The sequence below is a fragment of the Sinocyclocheilus anshuiensis genome, unplaced genomic scaffold (genome assembly GCF_001515605.1).
Source record: "Sinocyclocheilus anshuiensis isolate Anshui unplaced genomic scaffold, SAMN03320099.WGS_v1.1 scaffold991, whole genome shotgun sequence".
NCBI classification, from domain to species: Eukaryota; Metazoa; Chordata; class Actinopteri; order Cypriniformes; family Cyprinidae; genus Sinocyclocheilus; species Sinocyclocheilus anshuiensis.
In genome coordinates, this window is record NW_015547702.1 from 994,821 (window position 1) to 1,010,598 (window position 15,778).

The following is a 15,778-nucleotide window of genomic DNA, read 5'->3' on the forward strand; positions in this document are numbered from 1 at the left end:
ACACACACACACACACACACACACACTAACTCTCTCACACCCACACACACACACACACACACAGAAACAGCCCTAACTCACAAACGAACAGACTCGCACCCCCACCCAAAGCCACCTGCAAAGCGCGCCTCCAGCTCCTCGCTCTTGTTGGGGATGATGTAATTATTTGACGGCACAAATGTGCAGCAGGGACAGTGCAGGCTGATCTTGAATCCATTGTTTCTGTCTGGTGGGAGAGGAAAACAGTGAGAAACACACACATGCACAGCAAGGTCAGATAATCTACAGCAGATAAATGAGCTCATCTCTGGATCTGGCCCCTGATGCAGATCTAGCCCACTCCCATCATCCCTCAGGAGTCACACACAGCGTCACTGCCGTCTCAGCTCCAGCATTCATCACAGCCACTCCAGTCATGCTGAAGATCTGCTGCTGCGGCCTGAGCTCTATCGCTCTCCTGCGTAATGTGATGGAGAGCCGCTGGGCTCGTGCTGTTATGAGCTCATGTAGGCTGACGATGATCCTACACCTTCATCATTGCTTTTGCTCTGGCCTGTTACTACTGCTATTCTTGTGCACTTTGAAAAGCCATGGTGAAAACTCACTCAACGCTGCATACACGAAGGATTCGAGCTGAGAATACAGAAATGGCTAAATCCATTACATTTACAGTACTGCGCAGATGCTTCACAACAACTTTTGCTTTAGTGTGTCATTCGGAAATATTGATTGTAGGTTTTAGGTTTCCAAATATACTTTGAATGAATATACTTTGTCAAGTTTCCTAAGTGAATATAATTAAATGTGATCTGAATGTAATATTTTTGGACTTAATTGCAGCAAAATGATAAAAGTATTATCGTTTCTGTTGATTAAGTCAGTCTCTTTGTATTAAGTTAACTTATTGGTTACTTACCTTTAAAGGGGTCATCGGATGCTTTTATGCACTTAAGTTGTTTGACTGAAATGTGTGTTGGCAGTGTGTGTACACAACCATCCTATAATGATAAAAATCCACCCAGTGCTTTTTTTTTTATATCTCGTTAAATCATTTCCTCTTTCTCAAATCAAGCCGTTCTCAGATTCTTGGCTGTGTGATGTCACACGATTGTTGATTGACACTTGTGTTTTACCTTAGCTCCGCCCTGAGTGAGCTGTCATCAGTCCACCATTGTTTCACCGCCGGAGCAGGTGTAGACAAGAATGGCTCCCAATCGATTGAGGTAGCATAGCAGTCGTCATTTACTCCCGACATCTGAGACGCAGTGGATTACCTTTGTTTTTGAAGGGAATGCGCCCCCCGATCTACCTAAATGCATCTATGTTTGCGCGAATCATTCGTGATCCAGCCTCATCTAGCCTCAAGAAGTGAGTATAAGGTTCTTTTATGAATCTTTGCTAATCGCCTTTTCTAATAACGTGCTAGTTAGCAAGTTCCGTGGCTAAACAGTCTCATGAGAACGGCTCATCACCCCATAGAAGAGAGGGGCGGGGTGAGCAGAGCTCATTAGCATTTAAAGAAACATGCACTAAAACAGCTTGCTGAAAACAGAGCTGATTTTGACAGGGTAAAAAGGTGTTTTTTACACTACCATTGAGAAATTTTAACCAAAGTATGTTATAGACTTTTCATTAAGACCCTAAAGAATCATACCAACTTGTGGAAAATGGGCAGCCGATGACCCCTTTAAGTTAAACCAACTATATATAGAGTGTTCTGTTTTCTATTGAAATCACAAACATGTTTACTAAACTAAAATACACTTTAATGCAAGATACTATTATAGATTTTTATATTTTGAACTAGATTTGATCATTTATATTTTCTGCTTTCATGTTACTTTTAAGTATATTTTTTAACGGTATGTTTTGTAATTTTGTTGTGTGAATTGCCATTTTTTTAATTCGTTTTATTGTTTTCAAATATGTCTATGTCTAAGTGTTTTTATAATTTTTAGTGCTGTCAATCGATTAATCGCATCCAAAATAAAGGTTTTTGTTTGCATAATATACAGTATGTGTGTGTTCTGTGTATATTTATTATGTATATATATAAATACACACACATACAGTATATATTTTGAAAATATTTATATGTATTTACATATCTATATTTATATCCATATATATTATATTATAAATAAATAAATATATGTAATATATAAAAATGTTTTTTTTTTTTCTGAAATATATACATGCATGTGTGTGTATTTGTAAACAAAAACAATTATTTTGGATGCGATTAATCGCGATTAATCGTTTGACAGCACTAATCATTTTAAATTTCAGTACATCAAGTTAAATTAAATGAAAATGATAAACGTTGCCTTGGAAACTAGTTGAAAGAAACATTCATTTAACAACATGAACGGCGGGCCGTGTATAAACAACATTTTTTTTTTTTTTAGATTTTAGTTTAAGTTAACTCTGTTTTAATTTAATTTCTATTAAGAATTGTATTTGAATAATCTGTAATCACACATTTAACACAGATGCAATCTAGTACATTTAAAATATGAACTTAATTAAATGTAATATCAAATAATATTTTGTTTAATTAATATTATATTATCTTAAAAATATACTTTAAAGATTCGAAGTTCACTACAAGTGCACATTTCTTTTACACACATCCATGAGTACAAGATGACTCTTGAGCAATATTTTTGGTCCATTCTCCCGTAAGAGAAAGATTGTACATTTTTAAATCAGCTAAAAGTGACGTTTTCGTCAATGTTTCGGAGAATCCTAAGAGACAGACTAGGACTAAAAGTCATTAATCTTCTGTTTTGGATTTTCCAGCAGGACTTTACCTCTGTGCAGCAGCCACTCGCTGACGGCCTCCGTCACGTCGAACGACAGCCACTCGCCCTCCGTGTGGGTGCGCACCACCTTGCTGTCAATGTAGCGCTGCGTGGGGGACGTGAGGTCCTTGTGACCTAAAATCTACAGAAACAGGACAGGCATCAGCACGGGTCAAGCACAGACCGCAAACGTGCCCGTCTAGAGCGGCACCCTGTCCAGCGCCTCAGCAGCGGCTCCCTTCCTCCCATTGGACGCTCCCTGATTGATTAGCCAGGTCTGGGAAATGCTTGGAGAGGCTGCGGTGGCGGAAACAGATGCTGGACAGGGTGCACTGTTATTCCTCTGTTTACGTTGGACAGCACAGCTCTTAATGCGTAAAACACTGCTTCAGCTGCAGCGGCTCAGCTTCCCTCCATCAGGCCACGTTGGTGAACGTAGGATGGAGAGGCTCAGACGGAGGCCAAAAAGGAGATTGTTAATTGTAGGGTTGTTAGGCTGGAGCTACAGGGGTCTGCTGTCGCTTTTGGGCCAGTTTGGAGTCTAGTTACACAACTGCTGATACAGAGATAAATCTCCACACAGACCAACAGTAACGCTTGATTGGTTTAACAGGAGGGATATGAGGGATCTATTCATTTATTACAGATTAAAATACACTTCTGTAAGATTTTGTTGAAAGAAATGACTACTTTAATTCATCAAGGATGCATTTATAAGACTTTTATAATGTTACAAAAGATTTCTAAATAAATCCTGTTCTTTTGAACTTTCTATTCATCAAAAAATCCTGAATAATAAAATGTATCATGGGTTCCACAAAAAATATGAAGTAGCACAACGGTTTTCAACATTGATAAGAATCAGAAATGTTTCTTGAGCAGATTTCTGAAGGATCATGTGACACTGAAGACTGGAGTAATGATGCTGAAAATTATTTATGAATTGTAATATTATTTCAATATTTATTATTATTATTATTATTATTATTATTTACAGTGTTTACTGTAATTTTGATCAAATAAATGCAGCATTTTTAAGCAGAAAATACTTTGAAAAAATGTTTTGGCCTCAAATTTTTTAACGGTCGTGTTCATTAAAAAAAAGCTATTTATACAATGAATTAGAAACACCTCTTCTGTGATGAATGAACATGCTTTTCATTTCTGAATTAATATTGATTTTGAATTTTTTTTTTTTTGAGGACATAAGTCAGAAGTGTCAACCTCATTAAAATAATTAAATTGTTGAAAAGTTTATTAGTTATTCATATTCTTGTATTTTATTTCTTTGAGAAAAAGGGAAAATATTTCTTTAAAATATTTTAATAATTTAGGAATTAATTATTCCTGTTAATTGAAAAAAAAAAACACTTTTTGTAATGAAGGTTTTTTTTTTCATTTCTGAATTAATACTGATTTTGACATCATTATGAAGAAATTGTAATACTTTGTCATTTACTTTTTATATTATGTCTTAGAAAAAAAACAATTATCCATGAATTAATAATAATAAATAATAACCATAAAAACACCTCTTCTGTGATGAACGTTTTTAATTTCTGAATCAATTTTGAACTTTTGAAGACATGAACAAAAAATGTCAACCTCATTAGAAGCAGTTTTGTTAAAATATCAAAAAACTTTTGGAAAAACTTTTGTCCACCAAATAAAAGCCATGCGGTCAAATGAATAATTCATGATATTTGGGGAAAAAAAAGTTTGGCCTTCTATTTTGGTCTTGCGGTTTGACAGCTTGAATAAAGTATATGCTATACAGTGAAACTGCATATCGTATTGTTCTTTCTAATCTTTTACTTTGAGCTGTTTCACCATTTTTTATACACCAAACATCAAACAGACACTACTTCGTTCATTCCTGAAGTGAACTTTTCCCAGTATGGTGAATAGATTCACTATTTTTGACTCCCTTCTTTAATCAGCCAATGTAACACCTACATTAATGTGTCATATTGCACTATATTTTCAGTACTGAAGTTCACTTTAATTATAACGACTGTATGATCCTGACCAGGATCATTAACATGAGTAATACAAATGGAAGCGGATCAACCTCTCCCTTCCCTGCAAGCTCCTTTTAAACCCTCCCTAAGACATTCACCATCTCTGTGTTAGTGGGCCAGTGTTTACTGCACCTGTCATGACGGACCGGACACATGAACAGAGAGGAGGGGAGCGAGGTTAAACGGAGAGGCAGGTGGGAGACGCTAGGATTTTATTTAGCCCTCGAGACCCTCCGAACTCTAAATCACCAAACAGCATTCCACACTCACGTCTCTCCACACACACATAAAACTCCGTTGATCGATGGGCCGGAGCCCTACAGCACCCTTAAGATAAATAAACGAACATACGAGGACAGAGGAGGAGGAGAGAGGTTAAAAAGTGCATGTGTGGGCGCTTTCACACCGCGTACACAAGCCTGTTTGACGTCACTGTTTGCTTCGTTTTCGGAACTTGAGTGTGTATTAGTGAACCGCAACTGAGTACAAGTGGCCTTAGTTACTTTACTGGTTTTCTTTCAATTAGCACAACTTTTGTATCTCTGTTTGGAACCGATTGATCATTGATCTGAGCTCATGCATTTCAGAGTGAACATTGCCAAAATTATCCACAAATAATGCTTTTTTTTTTTCAGTCAAAAACCAAATTAGGTAAAGGATTTTCAACACAGCACAAGAGTTTCTAGAGTTCTCAGTTATGTTTCTTTCATGTATCAATTTCTTTCAGCTTTATTTCCATGTTGGTGCTTCTCCTCTTCTGTTCACACCACTAATTTTCTACAGGGTTCAGGCCAGGGAACTGGACGGCCAAAGCTTGGTTTTGTTCTCAATGACACATTTTTTGTTTTGATTTTGATGTTTGTTTTGGATCATTGTCCTGTTGGAAGATCCAACCTCAGCTTCTAGCATGGACAGCCAGTTTTTGATTTTTTATCTGTTGGTATTTGGTAGAATCCATGATGCCATGCATCTGAACAAGACGTCCAGGACCTCCGGCAGAAAAATAGGACCACGACATTAATTATCCACAAATAATGCTTTTTTTTTTTCAGTCAAAAACCAAATTAGGTAAAGGATTTTCAACACAGCACAAGAGTTTCTAGAGTTCTCAGTTATGTTTCTTTCATGTATCAATTTCTTTCAGCTTTATTCGTTTAGCATAAATACAATTGCATACATAAAAACAAGTGTTCACATACATTGAATATAGGGCTATAATGTGAATATTTCGTCTTGGATATTTGTGATGAGAAATGTTTGCGTTCTTAATGAAATTTCTGAATTTTGATTGCAGACTTTGTTATCTTGGCAAATCTGGCGTAAATTTATAAAATAACGTAAAATAAAGTATATTTTTATATGATTTGTACATTAATTTTTGGTCATAAATTTTAACAGCACTGGAACTGGCATGTTGTCCTCTTGAATAATTACCTAGTGTATGGTATTAGCTGTTTCTAGCATTGATGATGTAAAAATATAAAGTAGTTTGGATCCAAATGGAAAACTGTCACAAGAGATCTACTAAGGAAATTAACCAAGTGTGAAAACAGCTCAAGTTTACATGCAATAGTTCATGGAATTGAATGAGTGGATGAAGTCAAATGATCAGATGGAGAGGACAGGACTCACCTGGTAAAGCTCAATCCGCTGCTCAGACACACGGGCCTTTGAGTTCTGCAGCCTGAAGATCCTGAGCTCTGCCTTCACCAGGTTCGAGGCGTTCTTCTCCATGGAGCTCATGTCAAACCTGAGCCTCCTGAAGTACGGGTTGTAATGTGTTGGAGAGATGACATCTGGAACAAACAGTGAGCAGTGTTACTGTCCTGCTAAGTAAGACATTTTATGTACCTGCATGTGTGCAAAGAATCCAATCCCTCTGCCAGTCCTGCACACCATTATTTAGTTATTTTGTATATACAGTGCCCTCCACTAATATTGGTACCCTTACTACATATGAGCAAAGGCAGCTGTGAAAATAAATCTGCATCATTTATCCTTTTGATCTTTCCTTCAAAAACTTCACAAAATCCTAACATTTCATTAAAGTAAAACAATGGAACATGGGGGGAAATCTCATTGTGAAATAAATGTTATTCTCTAGTTCACGTTGGCCACAATTATTGGCACTCAATTATTGCAATGTCCTTTTCCCAAGAGTTTTCTTCTATACTGACGGAGGAGTTTGGAGAACAGACCATTCCTTCATCCAGAATCTCTCCAGATCCTTCAGATTCACAGCTCCATGTTGGTGCTTCTCCTCTTCTGTTCACACCACTAATTTTCTACAGGGTTCAGGCCAGGGAACTGGACGGCCAAAGCTTGGTTTTGTTCTCAATGACACATTTTTTGTTTTGATTTTGATGTTTGTTTTGGATCATTGTCCTGTTGGAAGATCCAACCTCAGCTTCTAGCATGGACAGCCAGTTTTTGATTTTTTATCTGTTGGTATTTGGTAGAATCCATGATGCCATGCATCTGAACAAGACGTCCAGGACCTCCGGCAGAAAAATAGGCCCACGACATTAAAGATCCAGCAGTATATTTAACCGTGGACATGAGGTATTCTTTTTTTAGTTTCATCTGACCATACAAGCCAGTGCCATTTGAAGTTCCAGTCGTGTCTGACAGCTGAATATGCTGGAGTTTGTTTCTGGATGAGCGAGGAGAATTTTTCTTGAAAGACTCCCGAACAACATGTGGTGATGTAGGGGCTGTTTGAATTTTTTTTAGGTTTTCTGACCCCAAGACTCAACTAATCTCTGCGATTCGCCAGCTGTGATCCTTGAAGAGTCTTTGGCCACTCAAAGTCTGCGTTAGGACGATATAGACACATGTCCTCTTCCAGGCAGACTTGTAACATCTTTAGTTGATTGGAACTTAATTATTGCCCTGATAGTGGAAATGGGGATTTTCAATGTTTAAAAATCCTTGTATCATTCGTTCATTTGTTTTTGGATTTAATATTGAAAGTAGAAAAATGAAAAAACGGCTCCTTTTCACGAGATTTCACGAGAATTCAGTTTAAATTTTCGTTTTTCGTTCAGGGATAGAAAAATAAACAGCTTGAATATTCGATTTCTATACGTGGGAAGATCAAACCGTGCCATCATCAGTTCTTCCGCAGTTCCATGCAGCAGAATAATAGTCCTCCGCTGCTGCAGTTGCACGGATTCTTAATGCATTTATTGCAACTACATTTAATCTTTTTTCATCAAACAAACAGACTAATAAATAGCTAGACACAACTCATAGAGCCTAGACAGGGCTTTCTTCTGTGTAGATATAAATTATATTATTTGCATCAGCTGGGCATGGCAGGGTATGATGGCTGTCATAGCCTACCCTGCTCGCCCAGTAAGTCTGTTTGTTTAATTAAGTAATTAATTAATTTATTCGTTTCAAAATAAATATTTTAAACACTAAGACAAAAAGGAAAGAATAATAAATTGGCTTGGGTATATATATATATATAGGCCTAAGGTTCACGCAAGAACTGTCATTCTGACTGACAACCAGAGAACAACAGATATTAAATAGCCTACTCTTAGAGTTTTACAGTATAATGTATTTTTGTGTTTTATTAAAATTTATTATAATTGATATCTCAAAAGGATATGCGTTTGTGCGTGGCATGAGCTGCTGCACACTCACACACAGGACTGCAACGCAAGTTTTCATAAAAATAGCCTATAATAACTTGCCATTTCGTTTTGTTTCTCACCAAACCCACAGTATACCTTAAAAAAATTAATGTTTAATTCAATGTGTAACTTCCCTTTTCTTTGTAATTATTTGTGAAATTTACTAGCAATTTCTGAGTAAAAATTTTAAACGAAATTCTAAACCAATTTGGTTTTTTTTCAGAGTATAAAACTACATATATAGACCTACTTAAGTGGGTCCGAAAATCTAAAGCTAAAGTTCAGTTAACTGCATTTAATATAAATTTAAACTAAAATACATTTAGCTGTAAATATCATGCAAATTAGCTGAGTGTCCATAACCATTACATTCAATATTTTCTTTAAAGTACATTATTTCCATACAGTAAGTGCTCTTTTTAAAAGTATGCTAAAGTGCACTTCTTTTTCTCAAGGGTCTGCATATTTCTCACACAGCTGATGGCACTCGAGGCGTTTAAACTATTTAAAACTTTCACTGTGTAAATCAGTCTTGCAGAGGCAGTGAGCACTGCTGCAGTGATGTAACTTTTTACGTGTGAGCCCTCGTGCTCGTGGGGCGCGTCAAGGCGTAGTGTGTACACTGAGAGTGTGATGAAACAATAGCGGGACACACCCCAGGGGCCGGGCCGTCACGCGAGGGTCAGCTGCAGTACAGAGCCGCTCCATATGGTTAGCCCGGCACTCACACAGTACTCCAAACCATGTGTGAACGTCATGTGCTTTGACAGGCCCCGTAAACACACACACACACACCGCGAGTGTGCTGACAACCATGTGTGCTACAGCGAGATGAGAGCGACACTCCGCACAGTAGCTCAACAAATTAACAAAGACAAACAAAGCCACATGCACAACTGTGTAAGCGAGCTCCTGACGGGCCGCCATGACACTGCATGAATTACAGCTGCGTGATGCCGCGTGACACACAGCGATACACTCAGTTTGCTCAAAATCACCCCGCAACCGTGTGTAACTAATGTGTTTTTAGCATGAGCTTTGCATGTTCCCCATATGGGGGATTTTTTTTTTTTTTTTCTGGCCAAAATATTTTTGAAATATGTGACCCTGGACCACAAAACCAGTCTCAAGTCGCTGGGGTATATTTGTAGCAATAGCCAAAAATACATTGTATGTGTCAAAATGATTGATTTTTCTTTTATGCCAAAAATCATTAGGACATTAAGTAAAAATCATGTTCCATGAAGATATTTTGTAAATTTTCTACTGTAAATATATCAAAACTTAATTTTTGATTAGTAATATGCATTGCTAAGAACTTCATTTGGACAATTTCAAAGGCGATTTTCTCAAAATTGTGATTTTTTTTGCACCCTCAGATTCCAGATTTTCAAATAGTTGTATCTCGGACAAATATTGTCCTATCCTAACAAACCATACATCAATGGAAAGCTTATTTATTCAACTTTCAGATGTATAAATCTCAATTTCGAAAAATGTACCCTTGTGACTGGTTTTGTGGTCCAGGGTCACATATATGCTAAATTTATGTTGTAGTGAAGTTCAATGAAATGAAAACTGAAAATATATTTAATTTCATTCTTCATATACAAAAATATATTTCAAAATGTATTTCAGAGCAAGAAAATGCAATGCAAACGTCAATGGAATAGCCTAGAGTTTATATTTTTAAATGTATTTATATGTATGTATTTAAATATATTTATAATTTTAAAATATTTTTTTCAAAAATACACAAAAAATGTCCAAAATATATTTCAGCAAATATATTGTATATTTTTATATATACCTATATATATAAGTGTATATATATATATATATATGTGTGTGTGTGTGGGTGAGTGTATGAGGCCTGAAGCTCTAAACGGAGCCTGAGCATTGCACAGAAGTCAGGGATTACAGAGGCTCAACGGTTTGTTTAATAAGCCTACGCAAGCAGGACGTCCGTCCACATGAGACGGACAGAAGAAAACATTGGGCAGTTGCCGTGACTGTAAGAACAATCAGGGCTTTGAAGGAAAATTGTGAATTTTCACTTCAAGAGAAGTAACTTTATTACAGGGCTTTCTGGAGTATTTTATTCTGAATGGTCATTCGCAGTATTTTGTCATCAGATATTTTTGTAATTGTATAATTGACCATTACGCCATGCAAAGTCTCTCATATCACTCTGCAGAGTTTTCTTATAATCAATATTTAATGCATAAGTAACGGTGTACCAAGTGAATGTGAAAGTATGTGAATGGTTGTGCCCAGCTTGCCACAATGCAACTATGTTAGAGTTAGCTTTTTCGGGGCACCGCTTAATAGTTCTAGGTGGTTGCAAAGGGTGTTTTGAATGAGCAGTGTTGGGAAGGTTATTTTGGAAATCTAATAAATTACAGATTACATGTTACCCTATTTAAAATGTAATAAGTAGTTTAACTATTTCAATTACTTTATTAAAGTAACCTTCTGATTACATTTGATTACTTTTCTAAATTTCTAATGTTTTCAACTGTTAATCATTTTCAAACCTGTAAAGCAGGCCGGGTTAACCTTACTGTACTCAACACTGATTACTGTCACTTTCAAAATCCTTCATCACTTGAATTAAGATTTGAATAATTTAATTTTAAAGCACAGCCACCACAAACTAAGACTTACTTTGAGATCATTCTGAGGATAAAAAACAGATTTAAAACCATAACAAGAAACAGTTTAGTAGCTATGATACTGTATTTGAAATCAAATCTTTGCACAGACAGGAAACACTGGCATCTAACAATGCATTGGAAAAAACAGTTAATCAAAAAAAATAAAGCATATGCATAAATCCAAATAGGAAACAAAACAGTTATCGAATAAGCATATGTACTATTAGGTGTCCTAAACTCCTGAAACATTTGCGTCTTATTTTAGGGCAGTCAGTGCAATTTATGAAAGAAATCAATTAAATCTGTATGTGGATGTGTGTGTGTAAAAAATTCAGATACAATCCCCATTTTCATAAGTAACTTTAATTTAATTATACATTTTTATCAGTTACAGTAACAATTACATTTTTATAATTAAATTACGTAATTTAGTTACATATAACTAGTTACTTCCCAACACTGTGAATGAGTTATACTGATGCTTTTGCCTTAGCTTGGTTCTCAGGTTTAGCAGAACTCAGTTCAGTTCAGTTACAGGTGGTACAAAATAAATCAACAAATCCTGTTATTATGTTTGACTTTATTATAAATTTACATATCAGAAGTACAGTACTGTTCAAAAGTTTAGGGTCAGTAAGATTTACTCATTTATTTTGTATGTTCTTGAAAGAAGTCTCTTTTGCTCACAAAGGCTATATTTATTTGATCAAAAATACAGTAAAAACAGCAATATTGTGAAATATTATTACATTTTAAAAGAACTGTTTTCTATGTGAATATATTATATAAAATATAATTTCAATCATGACAACTCTCGGAACATTTTAGCATGGTGATCGATATAACAATGTTAATGCATTTGGTCTTGGTGGAATAGATCTGCTACGCTGCTGCTGAATTGCTGCTGCTGTTGGTTATTGCTGTAGTTGTAGATTATTGCTGCTGCTGCAAGCAAGTACAGGAACTTGCTACTGCCAATGAATACGGCGATACGGTGCCGTGAGTATTTAAGACGTGCTGCTGCTGCACAAATAGCATATAAAATAACCCGTGGCAGATCTATACAGGTGGAGCTGGGGAAGGTGGAGGGTTTCAGAGAACTCTGAAAGCGCGCTGCAGGAATCTCAGGTGAGTGCTAGCCAGCCATATAAATGCAAGGCAGTAAACTCATTGGCTGCATATGCAGCATGAACCAATCAGCTTGTGCCAAGTCGTTTAACTCTCTGAATATCATCAGTTACGTTAACACCCCGTCAGAAAGCGCCATCTAGAGTTTCATGACTGAACTATATATTTATTCCGGTGATCAAAGCTGAATTTTCAGCATCATTATTCCAGTCTTCAGTGTCACATGATCCTTCAGGAATTCTAATTCTAATTCCTTCTAATAGTTTTTCTTATTGTTTATTACTATCAATGCTGAAAACAGTTTCGATGCTTCTTCATATTGTTGTGGAAACCATGATACTTTTTGGTTCTAATTGGTCTGGTAACACTTTCTTTTGACAGTCCAATTTAGACATTCTACTGACTAAGTAACTTTGCAACTGCATGTCAACTAGCAGTCATTAGAGTATTAGCTGACTGTCTGCTAACACTTTATTTGGATTTTCCAATTTTTGGAGTTTCCAACTTTTTTCTAAAAGTACGTTTGCAAGTACATGCCAACTTATTCTACTAACCCTGACCTGCACCTTACAGTCTACTAATACTCTAATGAGAGTTAGTAACTTACAGTCAGTATAATGTCTAAAGTTGACTACCAATATAAAGTGTAACAGGGGATTTAAATAGTTTTATGTGTTTGCATAAGTGACAAGTGACAGTTTTCCATTGCCCAAGATCTCAAGCACCAGAAGTCTATCAATCTTTGTAAGGGTTTCTTCTGTTGACCAGCTGAAGAGAAGAGTCAAGTCCAGCGCTCTTCTCTGAAGCTTCCTCCCTCCAGCAGCAGAAAAAGTCACATTTACAATAAGGCAGCGTAAGGCGCAGTGTTTACCTCTCGACTGCATGAAAGGCTTTGCTGTGCTACTACTACACTGGACGCTTTGAGCAGGGTTCACTGAAACCACACTCCACCGAGTTCACACACAAGTGAGCGCGCACATACGTATAATGATACTTCTAATCTCTCTACAACACAAGCTTGCTGTCACCCTCAGTCCGCTGGGGAATATGGGCTGAGTCAGGAAGCAAACCGCTGATTTACACAGATTCAGTAGCAGAGCGTCTGTAACCGCTGATTTACACCAACGTGACATAAAAATGATTAGTCGCATGTGGTGCCGCTGTGGTCTGAACAAACTCATCAGAACCACATTAACGTACACAGAGAGACTGTAATTGCACAGAAAATAACAGAATGTGTAAAGACTTCCAAAAGTGATACGTACTGATTATTTCACATAAACAGCGCAGAATAAATAGTTCTGCTCATGAATACATGGTTTAATTTTTCCCAAGTGGCTCCAACGTCAAATTCAAAAATGAGATGTTAATGACCTTGTAAGCATTTGCAAACTCGGTGATTAGTTCTTTCTCAAAAGTCAGCCAACGAATCAGATTAGAGGAAGTGCTTTGGGTTCACACACTTTTGCCTAAATGTAGATTTGTGTATTTGAATCGCATGTAAAATGTCCATCCATTTGGATTACACAGTTTTAACATCAAATCATGGCAAAGTTTATTTTACTATTTGATTTAATTTAAATAATCCTATTTTCAAAATGCATTTAACCAAATTGTAAAACTTTCTATGAAGCCTGTATTTATAATGCATTTTATGGGTATCCTTAATGCATGCATAATGATTTCCAAACAACTTTATAATATGTTGTAGCATCTGACAAACAATCAAAACAAACAACTTTATAATACATTATAATTATGCATGAATTATAATGCATTATAAATGCAGGCTTCCCAAACAAATTTCTTTATGTTCATTGTGAAAACAAAATTATTCAGTTAAAAAGTTTGAACACGGTTCAAATATGACTAGCTGAAACAACCAACATTCAACCGCAATAATCAAAGCAATACTGAGATTAAAGCTCATTGGATTTATTGTATATTTTAAAACACATTCAGGTTATTAGTACTACGTATTACAGAAATCTGACCTGTTTCATTTATGCATGATTGACAAATATGCACCACATTAAGTTTATTAGCATGTTTAAATGCATTTTTATGCAATTCAAATACATAAATCTTAACTTTAGGCCTAGTTTTTTGTTTGAGCGGAGCTTGTGTGATTATTTGTGTCAAATTAGCACGTATGACCTGACTTTACAAGCACTTTAATAGGCAAAGCTAACACTCTCAGCTGGGTGTGTTTTCTTTTTGATCACACAATGAAAATATCTCACAAGGGCTTATTATTCCCATCTAAGGAATTTTACAAGCTTACATAAGCTCGTTGATAGCACCTTATTACCAAGTGCACAAAAAATGATGTAATATAAAATAATGTAATCGTTTTTCAATAAAAAAGAGATAACGCTGGAAAAAAATAGTCAGATGTGCTGCTGAAACTGAACTGGTTGAACCCGATACGAAGCGCACACAAAGAGCAATAGCCTTCTCGCACACACACACATTTCATACACACTAATAATAACAAAGGGCCTTTTTTATGTTCCCATAAATCACTCGTCAGGTTTGCCATTGCAAACACTTGGAACTTAAACTCAGGAAGTCTTCGTGAGTGAGGACCACTTGTGATGTGCGCCAAAAAATATGCACAGCGGCTTGATCTCACAAGAGCTTCCTTCCTGAGAGGAAAGACGCTACAGAGCTGCACTGTGGCCGCCACCAGTTGTTTAGTTAGCGAAAAATGCTTATCTGATGCTTTCGCACAATATATAAACCTCAACTGAACCTCTGTACGCACATCTGTGAAGACATGACATCATGTTTGCTTTAAACACTGAAACCGTAAGCCCTGCCGGTGTATAAGCTGTTTACCCTACGAGGAATATACATCTTGAAGGCATTAGGTAGTTAAATAGACACGGATCCTGGTTACTGATCTGCACCCCTGAACTCTCACTGATCAAACACCTGCGCCAGGAAATGCCTCCCAGTGTCCTCTGCTCCACCACTGACCCCAGTCCTACTTCCTGTGTGCTGGATTTCCTCCAGGCTTTAATGAACAGTTAGATTAGCCAGCTTGTCTGCTCGATGACATGGCTGTCCGTCCTTCAGTCTCGAAATAACTCCTGTTGCTGACCGGACCGTCTCTCTCTCTCTCTCTCTCTGGCTGGAAAACGCTGTCAGATGTGTGTTTGACAGGGAAGGAATTAGCGTTTGAATCCAATTACACAAACACATGAGCGTACACTTTCACCTTTTCACTATCTACATTACAGTGAAACGCCCAACTCATCATCCACCACAGATGTTCCAGGTCGTGTGTCACGGGCCTCATCAGTGGTCAGGACTCTTCATCAGTGATCCGTGAAGAGTCTAATAAAAATATGTATGTTCGTTAAAGGAATAGTTCACCCAAAAATTTACATTTTCTGAAAATGTACTCAACCTCAGGCTGTCCAAGATGTAGTCTGTTTATTTATCGGAACAGATTTGGGGAAATACATCACTTGCTCAGCAATGGATGCTCTGCAGTGAATGGGGGCCGTCAGCATAAG

General features: G+C 36.8%; 1 protein-coding gene across 1 annotated transcript in view; it reads right to left on the reverse strand.

Moving 5' to 3' along the window:
• The window catches only part of LOC107703928 (transforming growth factor beta-2), a 37,178-nt gene that overhangs the window by 4,977 nt on the left and 16,423 nt on the right, over nt 1–15,778 (reverse strand). The window contains exons 2-4 of the mRNA XM_016506737.1: nt 6,458–6,621; nt 2,814–2,946; nt 116–226 (exon numbers count right to left, since the gene is read on the reverse strand). Of these exons, the coding sequence (XP_016362223.1) occupies nt 116–226; nt 2,814–2,946; nt 6,458–6,621 (408 nt within the window). The remainder of the gene's footprint in view (nt 1–115; nt 227–2,813; nt 2,947–6,457; nt 6,622–15,778) is intronic.